At 36.8% G+C, this 23,914-nt stretch overlaps 1 protein-coding gene across 5 annotated transcripts in view; it reads left to right on the top strand.

The window, feature by feature from the left end:
* The window catches only part of HYCC2 (hyccin PI4KA lipid kinase complex subunit 2), a 76,718-nt gene extending 59,685 nt beyond the window's left edge, over window positions 1-17,033 (top strand). For 3 of the 5 annotated variants that reach the window (XM_047773207.1, XM_047773206.1, XM_047773210.1), the window contains 5 exons: window positions 2,669-2,785; window positions 6,505-6,592; window positions 7,882-8,041; window positions 8,788-8,955; window positions 14,231-17,033. In XM_047773207.1, the coding sequence (XP_047629163.1) occupies window positions 2,669-2,785; window positions 6,505-6,592; window positions 7,882-8,041; window positions 8,788-8,955; window positions 14,231-14,832 (1,135 nt within the window). In that variant the 3' untranslated portion in view covers window positions 14,833-17,033. The remainder of the gene's footprint in view (window positions 1-2,668; window positions 2,786-6,504; window positions 6,593-7,881; window positions 8,042-8,787; window positions 8,956-14,230) is intronic. The other 2 variants (XM_047773208.1, XM_047773209.1) reach the window with 2 other exon arrangements.
* The last annotated feature ends 6,881 nt before the right edge of the window (window positions 17,034-23,914 follow it).

The following is a 23,914-nucleotide window of genomic DNA, read 5'->3' as shown; positions in this document are numbered from 1 at the left end:
CATATGGAGGTTCCCAGCATAGGGGTTAAATTAGAGCTGTAGCCACTGGCCTATGCCACAGCCAGAGCAACGTGGGATCCGAGGTGCGTCTGCCACCTACACCACAGCTAATGGCAACACCAGATCCTTAACCCACTGAGGCCAGGGATGGAACCTGTGTCGTCTTGGACACTAGTCAGATTCTTTTCTATTGAGCCAGAATGGGAACTCCAACTAGCATGCATTTATTATTTCACAGTTTCTTTGGGTCAAGAGTCTAGGTATCACTTAGCTGGACCTTCTGCTTAGGTATTATGAGCTGCAGTTACAATGTCTGCTAGAGGGCTTCCCTTCGTGGCTCAGCGGTAACAAACCTGAGTAATAGCCATGAGGACGCTGGTTCAATCCCTGACCTCACTCACTGGCTTAAGAATCTGGTGTTGCCCTGAGCTGTGATGTAGATGTGGCTCGGATTTGGCATTGCTGTGGTTTTGGCATAGGCCAGCAGCAACCCCTAGCCTGGGAACTTCCATGTGCTGCGGACGTGGCCCTTAAAAAAAAGTCTAGATGTCTGCAAGAGCTGCAATCTTATCTGAGTTTCACTTGAGGAATTATGCACTCCTCTTAGCAGAATTTAGTTCCTGTAGTTGTAGGACTAGGGGCTTCAATTTCTTATTGACCATCTGCCAAAGGCCGGCATCAGTTCTTTGCCCTGTGAACCTCCCAATATAGGCAGCCTACAACATGGCAGCTCACTTCTTCAAAGCAGAGAAGGAGTGAGAGGGAGTGACCTGCACTACAGGCTTGTGTAGCATAATTACATAATCATGTACATGTATTCATGGAAATACTGTCACCTTTGCTTGTGTTCTATGAGTAGAACACCTACACTCAGAGGAGGGGATGACACAGGGTCTGAATACCAGGAAGAAGGGGTCATAGGGATCATGGCATGCCCCCAGGAGTCTGCCCACCACAGATGCTTTGGACAAGTTCATGCCGTTTTATTATTGGAAAGAGAGTGTGGTCCTGTTTATAGCAAAACTCAACATTGCCAATTGGAGGAAGGCCAATTTAAACTAGTTGTTAGTTTTTGGCGTGGTCAAAAAATAAATAACTATATTATTTTCATTTGCCTATAATAGTATGATTAATGGCTAACAAAATTGTTGTCTCTAACTTGTTATTGAAAAAAATACTGTTTAAGCACTTACTGCTATCTACAGATAATTTTTTTTTATACCCATGGCATGTGGGAGTTCCAGGGCCAGGGATCGAACCCATGCCACAGCAGTGACAGCACCCAATCTTTAACTGTCAAGCCACCAGGGAACTCCTGTACATTTTTAAGTTAACATTTACATTCTGTATTCTATCTTAAATAGTTAAAAATGATGTGATTTCAGTGTATACATATTGACATAAAAAATAATTTTTGAGTAAATATTTTAGATGTATGTAATGTAAACACCACAGTTATCTGATTGATACCTACCATCTCTCATATGTGCAGTAAATGAACAAGTTTTTCTTTAATAGTCTAACATTTCCTTTTCCTCCTTAAAATTGAATTTCTGTTCTACTTTATCCACATAATTTTATCCTAATATAATGCCATTTTATAAGTCTTTTATTGACCACCTAATTATACATCTCTGCTACAAAAATTTCTATGTAAGAGAAGTTCCTTTGTGGGGTAATGGGTTAAGAATCCAGCATTATCTCTGTATAGCTCTGGTTATAGCTATGGCGCAAATTCGGTCCCTGGTCTGGGAACTTCTACATGCCATGGGTGTGGCCAAAAAAATGTATATAAATTAAAATTTTAAAAATATTTCCTGGAGTTCCCATCCTGGTGCAGCGGAAACGAATCCGACTAGGAACCATGAGGTTGCAGGTTCGATCCCTAGCCTCACTCGGTGGGTTAAGGATCCGGTATTGCCGTGAGCTGTGGTGTAGGTCGCAGAATGCCGCTCAGATCTGGCATTGCTGTGGCTGTGACATAGGCTGGGGCTACAACTCTGATTCAACCCCTAGCCTAGGAACCTTCATATGCCGAGGTGCGGCCCTAAAAAGACAAAAATATATATATATGTATTTCCTGAAACTATAATGCTCTAAACACTGAAAAATTTCTTTTGGAGTTATCATTACAATTGTTCTAATTAATATGTTAAAATAATAGTTGTATAACAGACTTTGATAATTATTAAGCATAACCTTTCTGGAAGCATCTTTTAATGAGGTGAAAAATAGAAAATTATTTATAGCAGTTTGATTAAAAATGGATTCAAGACATGATTGTTTCATTCAGTTTGAGATTTCTGTATCTTCCACTAATTCATTCTGATACAATTTGGGATATATAAAAGTTAATGCATTTCTTTTGTGAAGAGGGAGAAGGAGCAGGATGATTATGAAAGAGACAACTATTTGAGAAACGTTACTCTTTTATTGAAATAGTTCACTAGATTGTATGTTTTATGAGGGCATAGATTTTATTTTTTTATTTTATTTTATTTTTTTGCCTTTTCACAGTTGTATGAATGGGCCCAGGACAGTGACATCACATGGCAAGCACTCAGAAAATATTTGAGGAATGAATAATCGAATAAATGAATTTAGGAAATCAAAAATATTTTATTAATGAATTAGGAAATCATACATGATAAATACTATATTTTCCTAGGGTTTGTGTGAGTGGGTTTCCACGGCAACATGAAAAACACTGGAAAGAACTCTGTGGTCGGATAGTGTTGGATCCCGAATTTATGGTGCAACTTCTCACAGGGGTTTATTATGCCATGTAAGTAGGTAGACTATGAAATTGGGTGAATTCTTTCTAGTGTTTGGAAACTTAATAATTCTCTTTTTTCCTTATTATTTGCACAACACAGAATATTTGTTCCATGATGGTCCCAGTATCTTATTTTTCTAACATGAATTTCTTTTAGTACCTTTTTTTGTAATGAGTTACATTTTTTATTTGAAAACTTTGTAATAACAAAGATAATTATTGAGAGATAATGAAAATGTAAGACTGTATTAGTTTTACAGCATAATGATTAGATATATTTTATATTGCAAAATAACTGCCACAGTTAATTTACTTAACATCCATTGCCACACAGTTATAAATTTTTCTTATGATGAGAACTTTCAAGATCTGCCCTCTCAACAGCTTTCAGATGTACAGTACTATATTTTTAACTGTAGTCACCATGCTACACTATCACATTCCCAGGACTTTATCTTTTTTTTTTTTTTTGTCTTTTTGCTATTTCTTTGGGCCACTCTCGAGGCATATGGAGGTTCCCAGGCTAGGGGTCGAATCGGAGCTGTAGCCACCGGCCTATGCCAGAGCCACAGCAACGCGGGATCCCAGCCACGTCTGCAACCTACACCACAGCTCACGGCAACACCAGATCGTTAACCCACTGAGCAAGGGCAGGGACCGAACCCGCAACCTCATGGTTCCTAGTCGGATTCGTTAACCACTGAGCCACGACGGGAACTCCAGGACTTTATCTTATAACTGAAAGTTTGTACCATTTGACCACCTTCTTTGCCACCCACTGCCTCTGGCAACCAGCAACCTTTCTGTATCTCTAAGTTTAGTTACTGTTTTTTTGTTTTGTTTTGTTTTGGTTTAGTTTGGGTTTTTTTGTTTTGGTTTAGCTTGGTTTTGTTTTAGATTCTACGGAAGTTAAGTGGGATTATGCAGCATTTGTCTTTCTCAGTAAGACTTAATTCACTTAGCATAATGCCCTTAGGGTCCATCCATGTTGTCACAAATAGCAGGATTTCCTTCTTTTTTTAATGACTAAATGATACCCCATCATGTCTGTATATGTATATATACACACACATACATTATATATACATACAGATACATGTGTATGTGTGTATACACACACCATATTTTCTTTATCCATTCATCTATCAACATAAAATTAGATGGTTTCCATGTCTTGGCTATTGTACATAATGTTCCAGTGAACGTGGGTCTGTGCAGATATCTTTTTGAGATGCTCATTTAGTTTCCTTCGTATGTATAGCAGAAGTCGAATTGCTGGATCACATGGTAGTTCTGTTTTTAATTTTTTGAGGAACCTCCATATTGTTTTTCCATAGTGGCTGCACCAGTTTACATTCCCACAGGGTTCCCTTTTCTCCACATCCTTGCTAGCACTTGTTACTTCTTGTCTTTTTGATAATAACCATTGTGACAAGTATGAGATGATTTTGATTTGTATTTCCTTGATGATTAGTGATACTGAGCACTTTTTAATGTAACAGCCATTTCTATGTGTCTTTCTTTGGCAAAAATTCTATTTAGATTATCTGCCCGTTTTTAAATTGGATTTTTTTTTTTCTGTTCACCTATGTGAGTTCTTTGTACATTTTGGATTTTAACCACTTATTGGATATATTATTTGCAAATATTTTCTCCCATTGCGTAAGTTGCCTTTTCATTTTGTTGCTGATTTTCTTAAAGCTGTGCTGAAGCTTTAAGTTTAATATAATCCCACTTGTTTATTTTTGCTTTTATTGCCTTTGCTTTTGATGTCAAATCCAGAAAATCATTGCTAAGACCAACATCAAGGGACTTATTGCCTTTGTTTTCTTTTAGGAGTTTTATGGTTTCAGGTCTGAAGTTCAAGTCTTTAATTTATTTTGAGTTGATTTTTGTGTATAGTATAAGATGTTGTCCAGTGTCCTTCTTTTGCATGTGCTGTCTAGTTTTCCCAGCACTATTTATTAAAGAGACTATCCTTTCCCTATTATATATTCTTATATCTGTTTAAAATAACCATATATACATAGTTTTATTTCTCAGCTCTCCATTCTGTTCCGTTGATCTGTTTTTATGCCAAAAACCATGTTGTTTTGATTACTAAAGCTTTGTGATATAGTTTGAAATTAGGACGTATTATGCCTCCAGGTTTGTTGTTCTTTCTAAAGATTGCTTTGGCTATTCAAGGTCCTTTGTGATTTCATATAAATTCTAGTATCATTTGTTCTATTTGTATGAAAAATGCTATGAGAGTTTGGATAGGTGTTGCTATGAAAAATGCTATGAGAGTTTGGATAGGTGTTGCATTGAATTTGTAGATTGCTTTGGGTGGTATGAACAATTTAACAGTATTCTTTCAGTGCTTGAGGATGGACTCTTCTATTTATCCATGTCTTATTTTTGATCTCACAGGAAAGGCGTCCATTTTCCACTGTGCAGTGTGTCATTGACTGTGGGCCTATCATATAAGGCCTTTATTATGTTGCTGTACATCTCTTAATACTTTTTGAGAGTTTTGATCATGAATGGATTTTTAATTTTGTCAAATGTTTTTTCTACATCTATTGTTATGATCATATGATTTTTATCCTTCATTTTGTTAATGTGATGTATCATAGTTAAATTTTAAGTGTTAAACTGTAGGATAAATCCTGCTTGATCACAGAGTATGATACTTTTAGTAAATTGTTGCCTTTAGTTTGCTAATACTTTGTTGAGGAGTTTTGCATTTATGCTGTGTTCATCAGGCATATTGGCCTGTAGTTTTCTTTTCTTGCAGTATCCTTGGCCGTTTTTGTATAATGGGGATGCTAGCCTTGTGCTATGACTGTGGAAGTGCTCACTTTTCTATTTTTTGGAAGAATTTGAGGATTGGTATTATTTCTTTAAATGTTTGGTAGAATTTACCCATCTGGTCCCATACTTTTTCTTATTGGGCAGTGTTTGATTACCAATTCAGTCTCCTCTGGGCACAGTGATAGGTCTCTTTAGATTTTAATATCTTCATGATTCAGGTTTTATGTTTCTAGGACTTTATCCATTTCTAGGTCATCAAATTTATTGGCATATTACTGTTCATTGTCTTTTCAGTACTTTTAAAATAACCAAAATATGACATAACTACTCATTAAATTGAAGACTAGAAACTGTCAGGTTTTCTTTATGGAAAATTATGTCTTTCTACATTGTTCATAATCCATGTTTTCATGATTGCATTAAATAGATTACCCTGAATATCAACACATGATAAAAACTAATTTATGTGAAGAGACATGTAGCATATTTTAAATATTAGTGTTTGAATATTCATTTTATTCTTATAACCAAAAGTGGAATAGTTAAGAAATGAAATGATAGAAAAATCATGCCAGTCTTATTATGGTACAAAAATAGAACGTGGAACATTAAAAAGATTGTTGTTGGCGTGCCCGTTGTGACTCAGCAGCAACGAATCCGACTAGGAACCATGAGGTTGCAGGTTCGATCCCTGGCCTCGCTTAGTGTGTTAAGGATCTGGCATTGCCATGAGCTGTGGTGTAAGTTGCAGACGTGGCTCGGATCCTGCATTGCTGTGGCTGTGGTGTGGCTGTAGCTCCAATTTGACCCCCAGCCTGGGAACCTCCATATGCCACAAGTGTGGCCTTAAAAAGCAAAAAAAAAAAAAAAAAGATTGTTGTTGAATATTATAGATGTTTGCTAAGGATGGTAAATAATCTGCTTCTCCGTAGGTATAATGGACAGTGGGACCTTGGCCAGGAAGTTCTTGATGATATCATTTATAGAGCTCAGTTAGAACTCTTTTCTCAACCACTATTGGTAAGTTATTATATTTACTGTTTGTTAAAAATACCCCTGCCTGGAAGTTCCTATCGTGGCTCAGTGGTTAACAAATCCAACTGGGAACCATGAGGTTGCGGCTTCAATTCCTGGCCTTGCTCATTGGGTTAAGGATTCAGTGTTGCTGTGAGCTGTGGTGTAGGTTGCAGACGCGGCTCAGATCCCGCGTTGCTGTGGCTCTGGCATAGGTCGGCAGCTACAGCTCCGATTCAACCCCCAGCCTGGGAACCTCCATGTGCCGCAGGAGTGACCCAAGAAAAGGCAGAAAGACAAAAAAAAAAAAAAACCTATGCCTGAAAAGGGCACCAGTAGGTATAAAATTCAAAGAATGAGACAGTCCAAATCATTGAGGGAAAAGGGTTTATTCCATACTAACAATTGGAGAGAAAAAAAATTGATTTAGATCCTGTTTTCTTACAACATATCAAAATAAAGTTCAGATAAATGAAGGAATTAAATGTCTTGAAATTCTGTATGAAAAGAAAGAAGAACCAGAAAACTGCTAGGGCTCATCAGTGAATTTGGTAAAGTTGCAAAATACGAAATCAATACACAAGAATCTCTTGCATACTTATATACTAACAATGAAAGATCAGAAAGAGAAATTAAGGAAGTAGTCCTATATACCATTGCATCAAAAAGAATAAAATACCTAGGAATAAACCTACCTAAAGAGACAAAAGTTCTGTACTCTGAAAACTATGGTGAAAGAAAAAGATTGCACAGATTAAATTTTGCATGTTATTTATTATCGGAAAAATCAGAATGTATTCTAAATTTTCTTATATCAGGGTTAATATGTTAAAAACATGTTTTCTGCCTTTGAAAATCAACAATTTCAAGGTATCCAAGAGGTTCTTGACTCATATTTTTGAAAATAAATTCTCATTTAAAAAGACTACCTCAGAGTTCTCCCTGTGCACAATGGGATCGGCGGTGTCTGGGCAGCACCAGAGTGCAGGTTCAATGCCCATAGCAAGTTAAAGGGTCCAGCACTGCACAGCTGTGGTTAGGTTTGCAACTGTGACTTGGATATGCCATGGGGCAGCCAGAAAAAGAAAAATAAATAAAAATAAAATTTAAAAAATTAAAAGCCTGCCTCAAAGAATACAGACCAGTGAAGATATAAACATATCTGACACATTGTACTTTTATGTTTTATAGTGCGAATTTTAAAATGCATATTCCAAGTAGGGAAACATGAAGTGTAAAATAAGCATAAATTATATATTGAGTGTAAATGTGTATAGACTATATTATCATTTTAGGTTGCCAATGCCATGAAAAACTCGTTACCATTTGATGCTCCCGATTCTTCACAAGAAGGCCAGAAAGTACTTAAAGTCGAAGTCACTCCAACAGTGCCGAGGATTTCTCGGACTGCGATTACAACAGCTTCAATCCGTCGCCATAGATGGAGGAGAGAAGGCGAGTACAAAATCCCTATAGCCCACTCATGGATTAAAGTAAATTTATCATTGTTTTTACAGATTATATTCTCATGTGATACTATAGTACTTCATGTAATTAAAGTAAAATTGTTTAGTTGTTAAAGACAATACTAGAAATGTGGTTTAAATACCTGAGTTCATTTTAATATAAACATTTTTTAATAAAGTAGAAGGCTGTTACTTAGGTTGCTCTATGAATGTTACAGCAGAAAATAAAACCAAGTTAATTTTTGTCTTTTTTTGAACTAGTAATAACAATAGGAAAGAAATTTCTTTAAGTCTATCACCATACTTGGGGGAAAAGGTGCCTGTATGAGCACTGTGGGAGAAAATTATATAACTGGCTAAACTAATGGTATAATATATAAGCTGTTCCATGAAATAATTAATTTTTATTTTTACTTTTCTTTTTTTGGTAAGTGCTGAATCCAGCAGTATTTCTTAGATAACAGATGTGTAATACTTGAATTGTCAGGCTGTCTTGCCTAAGAGATGTTAATTGCCGTTTTAATGATCTCTATTTTTCTCCTATTCATTTGCGAACCTCACATTGTTCATCTGCCGCCTTATGTGTGTGCGTGCTGTGCACACACATGTAACTATATAAATAATGTTTGTGTTTATATCATATCCATATATACTTCTCTTATCTGCCTGGGTCAAAATGCTCAGAAAAGAATAGAGCAGCACAAAAGCACTAAAATGTTATATGTTGAATCCCAGATGGCTTTGACTTCTCAAACGAGGCTGACTCGAGTATTCCTGGCTCCCCGATCCAACACGGCTCCACTGACCTAGGGATCAAACGTGTGCAAGAGGGGGAGGTGCTGGTGCGCAGGACCCCTGAGCACGGCTCACCGGAGCCCAACTCAGCAGCAGCCACAACAGAGGGTAGGACAGAGATGAGGAGGCAGAAGTCAGTAAGGCAGTTGCTGGAGAAGGATCCTGGCTCTCTGTCCCCAAGCAGAACATCTTTCCATTCTAGTGTGTGTTTCCACTACCCCAGGGTGTATTAGCTCCTCCTTGCAAAGCACACCCCCCCATATGCCTAGCACCAGGTCAGGTACAATCTTTAGTTACCATTTGTGCTGGCCTGGAGTCTGCATCCCTGTGTAATTCAAGAACAGCTTGGCATGGCTACTAACAAGGCAGAGCCCTATCTCCAAAAGGTCTGCAAATGCTTGGGATTTTTTCATTACTGAGCATGTTTATTCTAACATCAGGAAAGGAAAAATGCACCCAGTGGATATGAGTTCTTATTAGTCAATATGCACTGATTTCATTTATATAATAATTTATTGTTTTAAAAATATTTGAAGGGAGTTTTAAAATATTAATGTGTTATGTTTGAGAAATTGGACTAAAGTGGAGCTGGTCAGTTTATCTCTAGTCCCAGAGCAGTCAATTAACAAGAATTTCTTTGACAAAGTAAACTGGTATTGATTGGCTTTTTGTATAATCTTCAGTCAAGTTGCCTGGGTGTAATTAGTGAACTACTGACATCTTTCCTCTAGAAATGTGCTGTCCTGGTGCATACTACATTTTATCTTTTATTTAGTGATTATCTTACATGGCTCCCAAACAGAGTTGAAATGTATTATTTAGAGGTCATAAATCCTAGAGATCCTTGTTTCTGTAGTGTAGGTGTCTTAAATGAGAATTTTTTTACACCCCCCCCCCAAAACAACCCTGACCACTATCTGTAAAAGCACACTTCTCTCTGATAGGGAAGTATTTATTTGCTGTTTTACATGCGATGCCATAGCAGTTGGTTTTATGAAAAGGGAACTGTGGCCTAACGGGTTTTTTTCATTATTTAATGTATTGCTACTGTGGAACCTTTATACTAATTTATGAAAGATAGCAAGTAGTTTTAAAATAAGTTACTTAGTTTTACTTATTTTAAAGACCAAACATAAAGCAGTTACCTTCCACCTTAGGAAAATCTCTTGCTCTTTGGTGCATTTGAAATTTGAGCATGCTCAGTAAGAATCTAAATCTACCCTCTGTTCCCTTGCCCATTTGCCCAGATTGACCTTACTTCATTTAACAGTGTTGCATGTGCATGATCTAGGGACCCAAAGAAGTTGGCGCTGTGAAGACAATTGTGTGAAAGATGCAGCCTTCCCTTTGTTTTCTCTGTATCTCTTTATGTTGTCCCTGGGAGTCAGTTTATCTTGTTTAAGGCATAAAAATAAGTATATAAATAGATGTCGAATCCAGAGTTGGCCTAAATCGAACAATAGCCTGTTTTCCCACATTCCTGTTGACTGAATGAACCACTTAAAGTGTATCTGCTGTCATTGTTATAATGGAGTGTTTATGCTACATGTTCATTAACATCGAAATTCTAAAAAGTACAGGATTAGGTAGGAACATTTCTTCCTCTTCATCATAAGTCATACACTTTGGAAAAGGAACTGATGTAGTTCCTTTTAAATGTTAAAATAAGGAGTTCCCGTCGTGGCGCAGTGGTTAACGAATCCGACTAGGAACCATGAGGTTGCGGATTCGGTCCCTGCCCTTGCTCAGTGGGTTAACGATCCAGTGTTGCCGTGAGCTGTGGTGTAGGTTGCAGACACGGCTCGGATTCCACGTTGCTGTGGCTCTGGCGTAGACCAGTGGCTACAGCTCTGATTCGACCCCTAGCCTGGGAACCTCCATATGCCGCAGGAGCGGCCCAAGAAATAGCAAAAAGACAAAAAATTAAAAATAAAAATAAAAATAAATAAATAAATAAATAAATGTTAAAATAGGGAGTTCCCATTGTGGCCCAGCGGGTTACCGACCCAACTAGTATCCATGAGGATGCAGGTTCAATCCCTGGCCTTGCTCAGTGGGTTAAGGATCTGTCATTGCCATGAGCTGTGGTGTAGGTCGCAGACTCGGCTCAGATCTGGCATTGCTGTGGCTGTGGCGTAAGCCGGCAGCTATAGCTCCAATTAGACCCCTAGCCTGGGAGCTTCCATATGCCACACATGTGGCTGTAAAAAAAGTTAAAATATTCTATTTTAATATCTCCTAATACTGGTAAGGTTTCAGTTTGTTGGGATGTAGCCACAAAGAAAAAGAAATGAATTCCTTCAGTGTGTTTGAAATTTCTCAAAAATTATTTTGCTTTTTTAGGGAGTTCCCGTCGTGGCTCAGTGGTTAACGAATCCAACTAGGAACCATGAGGTTGCAGGTTCGATCCCTGGCCTTGCTCAGTGGGTTTAAGGATCTGGCATTGCTGTGAGCTGTGGCATAAGTTGCAGACATGGCTCGGATCCTGCGTTGCTGTGGCTCTGGTGTAGGCCGGCAGCTACAACTCCGATTAGACCCCTAGCCTGGGAACCCCCATATGCCGCTGGAGCGGCCCTAGAAAAGGCAAAAAGACAAAAAAAAATTATTTTGCTTTTTTAATCTAGCATAATTGTAGCTTTAGGTCAATATTAGAAGAAGCTAATTTATAAGGAAGGTCAGACATGAATAGAAAAGGTCATTAAAAATCCTTTTGGTTGGGTTGTCTTGTCTTTGAATCATGAATACATTATCCCCCAGGGAGAGAGTTAGAAAGTAAAAAAAAAAAAGGTCGTTAGACACTATTGCCTTTTTTTCAACAGAAGGATGGAAATTACTAAAACCTATGGAAAGTTTTGGTAATTCTGAAGTCTGCTGGAGCGTTTGGATTAGTGTCGGTAATTGACCTTCTAAAAGAAAAAGAGAACTTTCTGGAGTTCCTGTTGTGGCTCAGTGGTTAATGAATCCGACTAGGAACCATGAGGTTGCGGGTTCGATCCCTGGCCTTGCTCAGTGGGTTAAGGATCCAGCGTTGCCGTGAGCTGTGGTGTAGGTCGCAGACGCGGCTCAGATCTGGAGTTGCTGTGGCTCTGGCGTAGGCCGGTGGCTACAGCTCCGATTAGACCCCTAGCCTGGGAACTTCCATATGCCGCGGGTGCGGCCCAAGAAATGGCAAAAAAGACAAAAAAAAAAAAAAGAAAAGAAAAAGTATGGTGGTTTTTAAATAGTTTTACAATCAAAGTTGTATTTATTATATGTTGAAATTCAAGGGATGATATGAGTCCTTTATCCTGGTTGTCAAGTAACATTTTATTTGTGACTTTTAAAGCTAGATTTAAAATTATTACTAAACTGTAGTTCCCATAGTGGCTTAGCAGGTTAAGGACCCAACATAGTCTCTGCGAGGATGCAGGTTTGATCCCTGGCTTTGCTCAGTGGGTTAAGGATCCCATATTGCTACAAGCTGCAGTGTAGGTTGTAGATGCAGCTTGGATCCAGTGTTGCTGTGGCTGTGGCTTAAGCCTTAGCTGCAACTCCCATTTGACCCCTAGCCTGGGAGCTTCCATATGCCGCAGGTGTGGCTGTTAAAAAAAAAAAAAATTGATTACTAAACTGAGGACAATGCCTATGATTAAAGTATAGTCAATGTTCTACTGTACTGAAACAGCATTTCTTAGTATATAAAATATCAATAGAGTCTCTTGCATGGTGGCTTTTATGTTATCATCATCTCTTTATGGCCATATTGCTTGGGCATCAGATCTGCATGTGGCAAAATTCAGAAGCTAGCACTAAGTCTCTCAGTCTCCTTTTCTAACCATATATATACCCAATGATACATTTTGGTTCACTCTTAGAGTTTTTTATTACTGATATTAATTATGAACCAGTAACTATTTTAATGGGCATTGTGGAGTTCTTTATATTAATTATAAGTAAATTGCTATGGTGATACCATATAAATGTAAAGTTTTTATTTTGATGTCCTTTATATGCTGTTCTCTTGAAGAAGGGGTTGAGAGAAGTGGTGTCAGCTGCATTTTCATATGGCTTTGCATGATGATAAAGACTATTAAACTGCTGGATATAATGACAATGCCTTTTGCTTTAAGGATAGCCTATTTCATTCTTCTTTTGAAGGAAAGAAATAACTAATCCATATGAAAAAATAAAGCTAAGAAAATATTTTTATTTTTCCAGGTGCTATGTTAAATAAAGATTGTGTTTAAGTTTTTAATGTATATTTAACTTAAATAAACTGTATCTCAAAGTAATATTTTTTTTAGATTTCTTTCCTGACATTTTACCTTAGTTATATTGATATCTATATGTAGATTCAGATGGAACTTTCTTACAGATGGGTAAACATTTTTAAGAGGTAGCAAACTGCTATCAGTTTTTGAAAGAAGCAGATGTTCTGTTTTCTAAGAGAGTGTTGATCATACTTTCACTAAAAGAATCGGGCTTTCTGGAAACCCCAAGCTAAACATATATGCTTCTTCCTTTCTTACAAAAACCCAAGATAAGGATTCTTTCGTTAACTGCAGTTTCTGCATGAAATGTAATGAAACACTGTAGTATTTTGAAATCCCCACAAGAATACATCTCAATACTAAAATCTAAAATATTATAGAAATATATAGAAAGTAAAAATTCTTAAGTATCCCTGCTGGTTCTCTACCTTTGCTCTCTGATAATCAGATATTTTCATATTAATTGATCAAGAAAATATGGAAACCAGTAAGTAGACACTTTCATAAGACAAAATATGGATTCGAAGTTACTGGAAGCAATATAAACTTTTTAGTTTAGGGATAGAAAATGTATTAGTTCCGTGTTCAAAGTTTTAAAGTCGTTTAGAAGCACTTGGTCGTTGAATAAATATATAATTTCCTTTGTAGTTAAAAAGGGTTTTGCTTGTAGGGATGAGTCTTTGACATTATTTTGGGTGACAAATTAGAAGGGGGTATCTTTTGCATGATCTATTTTATGGTAGGTTAAGGAAGAGATGAGGAAAAAGATTGTCGTTTTTTAAATAGATATGGTCACCTCAAATTAACAAGGGTATATCATAAAGATTGTTGTTAACAAAATGTTGTATTTTACCTAAAGTAGTTTTGTGTGCCTAAATATCGATAGTATGCTAGGTTCATTTGTGGATAACAAAAGCTAGGCTGATTAAAGCTAAATGAACAGAATAAATAACATTAGAATTCTATATAGATTAAGATTTCGTCTCGCAAATTATTTAGGGGAAGTGTTGATAGCAAGGGCCATTGCTGGCTATAGCAAACATTACCTAGGAGATGAGGGCAGTTGAGTTGTTATTCACAACTGCTGCTTACTTAATGTAGCTGTTGCTGAGTCTGTCTGGTTTGTTTTTTAGGTGCTGAGGGTATAAATGGAGGAGAGGAGTTGGTAAACCTGAATGATGCAGACGAAGGATTTTCATCAGGGGCTTCCCTCAGCAGCCAGCCAGTTGGGACCAAGCCATCTTCCTCTTCTCAGAGGGGAAGCTTAAGGAAAGTAGCAACTGGGCGTTCAGCCAAGGATAAAGAAGCAACCTCTGCCGTCAAATCCACTGAGAGCCCTCGAGATTCAGTAGTTCGCAGGCAGTATGTACAGCAGCCAACTGATCTTAGTGTAGATTCAATTGAGCTGACACCGATGAAGAAACACCTGAGCCTTCCCGCTGGCCAGGTGGTGCCAAAAACTAATAGTTTAAGTCTAATCCGGACAGCCAGTGCTTCCTCAAGTAAATCATTTGACTATGTAAATGGCAGTCAAGCAAGTACCAGCATTGGGGTTGGCACTGAGGGAGTCACTAATTTAGCAGCTAACAATGCTAATCGATATTCAACTATCAGTCTACAGGAAGACCGGCTAGGTCAAGCTGGAGAAGGCAAAGAGCTTCTCAGCCCAGGAGCTCCCTTAACCAAGCAGTCTCGATCCCCAAGTTTCAATATGCAGCTAATATCCCAGGTGTAGTCTTGACATCCTCTCTCATCTTTCCGCTTACCTTTTAAACTGAACATTTCATTGTGAAGAAGACACTTCATCCCATATTGTGAAAATATTGGTCATCTTAAACAGTTCTGATTTAGTTTAGGTATCTTCATACTGTATTTTGTATGGAAACAGCAATAAGGTTTTCTTTTCCCTTCTCCCTATCATCTTCTCTTCACCTATTCCTTGTAAATGTGTTTGTGAAGCAGTATAAAATGTTTGCGTTTTCCATGCCTTCCTTTCTCCTTGGGTGAAGTGCAATCCATCGTAGGCTGATCGGTCCCATTTCAACACTGTGAGACTGAGGATACGTTAGAGGAAATGGTGTATATGATCCCTATGAATGATTCTTTGGCTTTCGTTTAAAAAAACAAAAAACAAAAAACGGGTTCTCATAATCTATAGAACTATGAAGATTACTGGATCATATTTTTTCTGTCTTAACCAGGAGTGCCTCAGAGATTCTGCTATGACTTTGGACTTCTCTGAGTCTGTGCAATCATTTTCTTGAGAAGCGTGGGAAAGGTGGTAGACGGCTGCACTTTTTCATTAAAATGAGGGTGGCTTTTTTCCTCCCATCTCCTTTTTCTCGAGGACACATATGTTCAGTTATTGAGGCATTTAAATCAAGTTGTGGCCACCTCCTGTTGGAGGACAGGCGCTAAGCTGATTGTGTAATTGATAATGCACTTTCTCAATGGCTCTTTAGTCATTATTAACATGTCTTCCCTCCTCCCCACAAGGACATAAGGTCATTTCTGTCCTTCAAGTTGAACAGCTAATAAATCAGAGAATCCAAGGGGCATGTTCTATTTCCCAGGAATGATTGACACTTTGGTGCTGGGGTTTTATGGGGGGAGGGGGCAGTTTTTGTTTAGCTTGCGTGAGATTGTGTGTGTGAGGGGGAGTTTCGATTTTTTTCTTTTCTTTTGTGAGCTGATGATGACTGAAGTAGAACAAGTACGTCTTCAGGTAAAGAGAGGGATTTCTCAACCCACTTTCTATGATGTCAGACTATTGGAGAAACCCTTTCAGCTGCTTTCTAGATGTACCTAAATTCAGTCAGATATTTTGAATTAAGAAACCTGAAGTCCTGATAGATCATATACTCCAAGGAAATATATCAGGGACAGATAATTGGCTGAAAACACTGATGCTTCAATGTGACACATTTTTATAGAACATTTCTACCAGGGGGTTCTGATTTGATTTCTCCTACAATGAACCACACTGCCTTTGTGTTTAATGTAATGCAATTTGTGTACCTTCTAATCATATATCTGCAAGTTTCTCATTTTTATAAAACTTTGAAATCATGCCAGTAAGCTAGATGTTGAATGTATGTAAGTAGCATTTGGTAACTGTACTAAGAGGCTACAAAAATGCATTATTGGTTTTTAAAATTTTTTCTTTTTAGTTCTGATTTGGTTGGATAGAATTTCATTATGACCTCTTCTGGGTCTCAGGCTCTAATGCTTGATTGAAAGAGAAAAGAATATATTGTTTTTTGAAAATTAGTGTATTGTGACTTGAACTGCTGTATGTTCTTCCACACAATATGTCAGAGCTATTAGTGCTTTGTACATTTAGACATTTTTATTTTATTACTGTGAAAGAAAAATATACTGACTATATAGAAAGCAAGTATTCTCCTAATTAACAAAGTTTAAAATTTTATCTCTACTGATTAAAATCACAATAGATTTTGATAAATAAAATAACCAGAAAAATGCCTCTTGTTTTTTTCACACCTAAAAATCCCCCTCCCCCCCCTTTTTTTAATCGTAAGAGGTTTTTGGTTTTTTTTGAGTTTTCTTAAGGGACTTTTCTGTTAGAATCTTTATAAGAACGGTGAGATGCTTGTTTGAATTTGGAGGTGTGTAATGTTTTTCAGCTCATATGAAAATGGAAAACTAGAACCTGAACTATGATCTACAGTGTTGCCAAAGTTGGGGGTAAAGCTAAAAATAGAGATTTATTGAGGTGTGTATGTGTGTATGTGTGGTGAGTGTATGTATATATCAGAAAGACATATTTTAGATATCCCTTTTAATTTAATTAAGGGATGTCAGATAAATGAACTAAAAACAGCCAAATAAGGCGTAAACTCCTATAATATATAAGGAAAGCAAAGTTTCAGGTATGAAGAGAAAAGAGCATTGTACTTAGCAGGGCTGAGATCTTGGCCATGGCTGGAGATCAGTCAGTTTATGGTAGAAATGTTTGATTGATTTAAGAGGTTGAAAGGTTCTTTTTAATTCAAAAGGTTGTACATTTATTGGCATCTAAATCTAGCATGATTTTAGTTAAAGCACAAAAAAATCCCAAATGATACCAAATTAGAGCAAAAACTGTAATACGTACAATAAGATCTCTTTCTGGTTTGTTAGAAATATTATGTTATACCTCAAAAGTTGATTTTGAAAAACTTTCGTCTTAGAGCATTTTATTTATCTGTGTGTATATTCTTATACATTTTGTGCATATCCAGACCTGTTAATGTTTCATGATCCTGTAACACTTACGTTCCATTCTTTTAAGTGTTGTAATTTGGCCTCGATGAAGAAACATTTCATTTAGTTCAGAGTTTGCATTTGGGATCCTAGAACAGATTTCCTGTGCAAGGTGTAGTTAAGCTGAGTTAGTCATAAACCATAGTCGTATTTTCTAAGAGATTTTTAATATTCATTTGCATTATTTATTGGCATCTAATGTAAAATAGTTTCCAGATATACAACAGCTCTGTTAAAAATATATGCCAGCAGTATTCATGCTTTAACCTCTCACAGCCTTTTGTTTTTACACTTCTTAACTTCCATTTTAAAATCCTCTTCCTTCTATGGACAAGCTAGTTAGGTAAAAAATACTTGTTTTCTATAATAAAACATTTTGATGCCATCTATACCAGGTTGAATTCAGAAATACAGAGAAATCTCTGAAAGTCCTGGGGACCCCTCTCTATGACATTAATTTAAAATCATGTTACTAGAATATGTATGTGTTCTAGAACAAACAATGTGTAAGGTGGAAGCTAACTTAAAAGTAATATTTTTAAATATAAAAATATTTTGAGAAGCTGGGTGTTGGGGGGGGGTGATGGTATAATTTGAAATCCTGACCCCTACCACCACTCTTAGCTTTCTGATTACTCTCCTGTGCCTATTATTAGAGTTGGAATTTTTGTACTAAAGAGGCCATAGAGATAATCTAACCTGTCTCCCAACACCCACCCCTCCATATCCATCCTCAGGAAACTGAGGCTAAGAAAGGTTGTAGCGTGATCAAAGTCACATAACTGAGAAGCAGAGCCAGACTCCGTTCTCCTGTCAAATGCATAGTAACACCCCACTGCCTCGTCCCATGGTTAATGTGGTTGTAATACTCGACACTTCTCTGCTTTCTTTACCGTTCTGGTCTAGAGTTGGTGAATGCAGCACATTAAGAAAAGTATTAAGTCCAGAAAAAAAATGTAGAGTAATAAACATTGATGGGGAAGTGTAGGTAATGTAGGTATCTATACCACAGATACAAGGATAGATACTTTTTCTTATTCTAATTTATGCCTTACTATTTTCTGCCACACAACGGTTGTATGCTGCCATTTTATAGTTTATTATATTTCTGGAGATTTATTTAAATGAAAAAATAAACCCAATGAAATGGCTTTGATCAGTGTTTCTATCTTAAAGTAGTTTTTGAATCAGCCAGCTTTCACAGTCACCTTGGTGACAAGTTAATTGTATTACACAATGGAGTTGCAAAGTAAAGAGTGCAAAAATTTGATTCCATAATTTCTAATGTAAAAAGATTGAACCTTGTGCTTAAAGCAGATAGATAAGAGCAATATTTCCTTACGTGGGTGAAAAAGGTTTATAGTGATTCTATAATGGAATGGTGACCATGTCATTTAAAGTGTATATACAGTATAAAATGTCTTAAATGCTGTAGTAGTCTCAGCTATATAAGCTCAATATTTCCAACCTATATTCTCAAATTCCACTAGCTTTAAATTATTTATTAGACACTGGAATACTGAGAATAACTTTCAGATTGTTTTGTTTGCACTATTTTTGTGAATATTTTAACGAAGTGGGGTGTTTTTCTTACCTCACTTTGTGAGGTTAATAATGAGTCCATTTTTGAGTACTTTAGTTGTTGACAATCAGTTGTCTTATTCATTCTCTGCATGTTCATTTGTAAATAAAAATATTAGTATCTGTCTTTAGTGGGTAGAATACTATTTATACTAACACTGGCATGGAGGATCTTGGATTACAAAGTAAATTTTATGTTACTGTTTTTTCAAATCAGTATTTCAGTTACATACTTGTTTTTCAGTTTTAAAATGTTCAATAGGTCATACCAGTGGTCAGAAAATCTGTTAGAATTTTAGAGCAACTTTTCTATACTCTGGCTGTGTTAAAGTCTTAACATGAGACTTTTTATCTTTCAAGCTGAATGATTATTGTCATGTTTCAAACCACTAAGTTGGTTGAGACACTTATTTGTAATACTTTAATTTTTAAGTGCTTTTTAGAAACAAGTTGTTTGAAAACCAGATAGAAATATTTGATAGCTTAAACTTTAAATATTAGAATATTTGCCAGATTATAAGATAGAATGTAGTATAAAATTGTTAACAGTGCTAAAAAAAAAAAAATCGTGAGTCACCAGATTGGTACAGTTTTCCATTGCCAAGGTGGTGGTTATGTTGATAATGTAAGACATAAATTTTAGTATTACATGGGTTGTGTAGCTAATGGGTATATCATATTGACATACACAGAAAATACTGTCTTTATTCATGGGGTCAACCAATGTGCACTTAAACTATATTAGATTTTTGGCAGTGCCAGAAATTTGTGTGGTCGAACCCATTAGAATTAAAGGAGTCATCATCACCCAGTTTTCCCCTACACCTGGTGTAGGCACCTTTCCTTCTGAACCTGACCATGCAACCATGGAATTTTGGTTAACTTCAATCTCTTCAGTATTTTTAAGTCTTAGCCATTAGCCACGTGAGAAACACACAAGAGCAAACAGGATAGAAGTTAGCAGAAAGCTGGGAGGGATGTGAGATAACTGGCAGCATAGTACAGACGTGTAAGCCCTTTGTTTTGTTTTTGGATTTTAAGAAAATGTTTACAAATAAAAGCACATTCAGATGTCTGCTGTTATGTTTAATATGGATTTTATCCCCCCAAATTAGACTTAGGTGTAGCTTAAAGTATAAATGAGTCTCTTTTTCAAAACTGTGTATCTGTAGCTAGGTTTAATAGAGATCTTTTTTTATTTTCAAAGAAAATGAACTTAATTGGACAATTCATCCTCAAAAGCAAGTTGTTGTTTTTTTTTTTTTTTCCTTTTACAGCTGCACCTGCGGCATACGGAAGCGCCAGGACCAGGGGTTGAATCAGAGCTGCAGCTAAGGCTTACGCCACAGCAACACCAGATCCAAGCCACATCAGCAATCTATGCCACAGCTTACAGTGATGCCAGATCCTTAACCCACTAAACAAGGCCAGAGATGGAACCTACATCGTCATAGGGACAACGTCAGGTCCTTAAGCTGCTAAGCCATAGCAGGAACTCCCCCAGCTGCAGAGTTGATACCAGCCTGGTTTGCTGTATTTGTCAACAGCACAGTGTTAATTATAATAGGAAATCCTTTACATCTACATCAATTACAAAATTTACCAAAGAAAATGTATCAACCATATGTAAATTTTGAAATACCTAACTGGAAGTTCACTGGTGTCACAGCAGGTTAAGAATCCAGCACGCTCACTGCTGTGGCTTAGGTTGCTGCTGCGTCATGGGTTTTATTCCTGGCACCGGAATTTCTGCATGCTGCAAGTGCAGCCATAAAGGGGGAAAAAACCTGTCGTGGAATGAGGCTCCTTTAACATAAAGGATTGCTTTCTAGCTCTGGGGGAAATAAATATTAAAAGATTCTTTCATTTGGAACAGATATATGGTACCTACAAGATTCTATGTGAGGCATTCTTATCATGTTGGTAGAATGTCAACATTTATACCAGTTAAGGGTTAAGTCCAAATATTATTATTTTACGGCACATTTTCATGTCTCCTTAAGTTAAGGATTCTGCTCATCAGTATTAAATGTAAAAAGAGGGAGAGTCTTAAAATTGGTATATTGTATGATATTGTGACTTGTCAGAAATAAAATTGAGTGGTAAATCATGGAAATGTATGTTTTTAAGTGGGCAGTGTCAAATATTTCTAGTATGATTTTGCTAAAAGGGTATACTTGTTTACATGATTTATGAACACGATTACTCCGGATATTCTTTGCAGAAAAACATGATTGGGTTAAAAGTTAAAATACTCATTTTTAAATGAGTAGATCCATAAGAACTAAAAGATTTACTTCAACGATTAAATAATGACTTTTTTGAGAAAATATGAAATGTAATTGTGTACTAGCCGATGTTCCACACAGATTCTGTGTATAATTTTTTTTTCCTTTCAGGCGGTAGTTAAAAAGTAATGAATGTATTGATCAGCTATCTTGCAAAGTGAAGAATGGCTTTCTAACAATTACTAAAGTAGGTTTTTGTGGGTTTAAGTTTTATCATCCAAGCTGAATTGAGAGAGATGCTTAATGTTCCATTTGCTGTTTTAAAATATTTGTAATAAATTCATTAACTACAGTGAATCTAAAAATTATGCTGTCTTTACATTCAGTTTAACTAGTTAAGTGAAACAGTTTTTATGGTTGCAAAGATTATTTTCCAACACTTTGTCATAATACTTTGGCTCACCTAAGCTACACTTTCTGAAGAGTTTTTACTACTGTAACAGTATGTAGTCTGGTCTCTGTCGCAATGGACAGGTAAACAGGAAATATCCCACTTTCATAATGTTTGCTTCATAAAAAGATACAGAATGTATCAGTTAGTGTTTCTTTTTTTAAATTTTTTTTATTTTAGAACCAGCATCAACCTATAGCTTGATATAAACTTCCCAAGTATTTAGAGAATAGTGCTGGTTAAAACTTAAATAGGATAGATATGAAGAAATGTGATCTTTATTGACAGATGTCCTTTCAACCTAGGCCTAGTGAAAACTCTTTTTTCAGAGCTGAAGAAAAAAAACAAACGCACATTTAAGATCATATTTATTGGTGCATGTAAGCCATTATCTTAACTGTCTTACTGAACTGGTTAATACTGTTGATGTCGAAATGTGAAATGTAGTCACTGTTGACCTTGTAAATATCTGCCAGAGATGAAAAGATATTTTAAGTTATTGTAAATAAAGTATAAAATTCCTTATCAGTCTGCAATGCAGAAACATATCTAAGATGTTAAATATTGTGTTTTTCGAGAGATGTGTAATTTTCCCTAGATGTATCTAGTTACCTTAAGAATGTAAATTTTCTTTTGTACAGTATAAAATACAGCTTTATTTGGCTTTTAACTTGATTTCCCTGAGTTAATTTTATATCTTACTTAAATTTCATACCTTAAAATGGTCCTTCATTGGATTTTTTTCAAACCATGCCATTTTATTTATATGTCTGAACTTTTATTTTATTTTATTTTTTTTTTTTGTCTTTTGTCTTTTTGTCTTTTGTTGTTGTTGTTGTTGTTGCTATTTCTTGGGCCGCTCCCGCGGCATATGGAGGTTCCCAGGCTAGGGGTTGAATCGGAGCTGTAGCCACCGGCCTACGCCAGAGCCACAGCAACTCGGGATCCAGCCGCGTCTGCAACCTACACCACAGCTCATGGCAACGCCGGATCCTTAACCCACTGAGCAAGGGCAGGGACCGAACCCGCAACCTCATGGTTCCTAGTCGGATTCGTTAACCACTGCGCCACGACGGGAACTCCTAAACTTTTAAATTTATGTTATACCCTATTAAGAAAATTTATAAAATGAAGGCAATATGTAAAATAACATATAGCACCACAAAATAAGAAATAACATGGAGGCACGAGTGAAATTAACACATAAAATGCATTCCATACCTTTATGTTATTGTTGAGAAAACAAATTTACCTTTGAACTGTATTTTATTTGCTTGGGCTACACCTGCGGTGTATGGAAGTTCCCAGGCTAGGGGGTCAAATCGGAGCTATAGCTGCCAACCTACCCCACATCCATAGCAACAAGGGATCTAAGCCACGTCTGCGACCTACACTACAGCTCAGGACAGCAGTGGATCCTTAACCCACTGAGTGATGCCAGGGATCCAGCCTGCATCCTCATGGATACTAGTCAGGTTGTGTGTGCTGAGCCACAATGGGAACTCCTATTTTTGAACTTTAAAGCAGCCAAATGCAATGAGAGAGATTTTTCAGATATTCTAAAGATAAAAACAGTTTATCAGGTGAAGCACAACTGCCTTCAGTACTGAGACTAGAACTGATTTTCTTTCTTTCCTGGGCCCTTATAAGAGAAGCCATCATTATTGCAGTATCATATGTACTCTTCAGCAATATGTGAAAGTGCCTGTTTCCACTATTCGTTCATCTTTTCAGTCTTTCCCACACTCTTTTCTAAAGATAAATAAACTTCAGCCTTCTCTTGGAACATAGGTTTAATGGGCTGAGCCCCAGGCCCTCTTTTCCTTTCCCTTTATATGCACTTTCTAAATCTCTATGCTTTTTTCCCCCTTATTTTCCCTTTTATATCTTGTTATGCCTTAATCCAAAACTACTGGTATAGATTAGCAGTTCTAGGAGAGTAGTTTAAGGTTACTCACCAAGGCTGTTTTTTGGTTTATTTGTTTGTTTTCCATCCATGACTCTAGTTCTGCATTAGTTAGGAAGAATGAGCTTTATCTATTCATGGTTTCAGTATTTTTCTTTTATTAAAAATGTAATACTCGGAGTTCTTGTTGTGGCTCAGTGGGTTAAGGATCCCGCGTTGCCTTGAGCTGTGGTATAGGTCACAGACTCAGCTTGGATCTGTCATTGCTGTGGCTGTGGCCTGGGGTGACAGCTGCAGCTCCAATTCGACCCCTAGCCTGGGAACCTCTATGCCACAGATGCAGCCCTAAAAAGAAAAAAAAAAAAGTAGTACCTGCTCATTTTGA

The sequence above is a fragment of the Phacochoerus africanus genome, chromosome 3 (genome assembly GCF_016906955.1).
Source record: "Phacochoerus africanus isolate WHEZ1 chromosome 3, ROS_Pafr_v1, whole genome shotgun sequence".
In the NCBI taxonomy this organism is placed as follows: domain Eukaryota; kingdom Metazoa; phylum Chordata; class Mammalia; order Artiodactyla; family Suidae; genus Phacochoerus; species Phacochoerus africanus.
The sequence above is the reverse complement of the archived record's forward strand: the minus strand, read 5'-3'. Positions and strand labels throughout refer to the sequence as shown.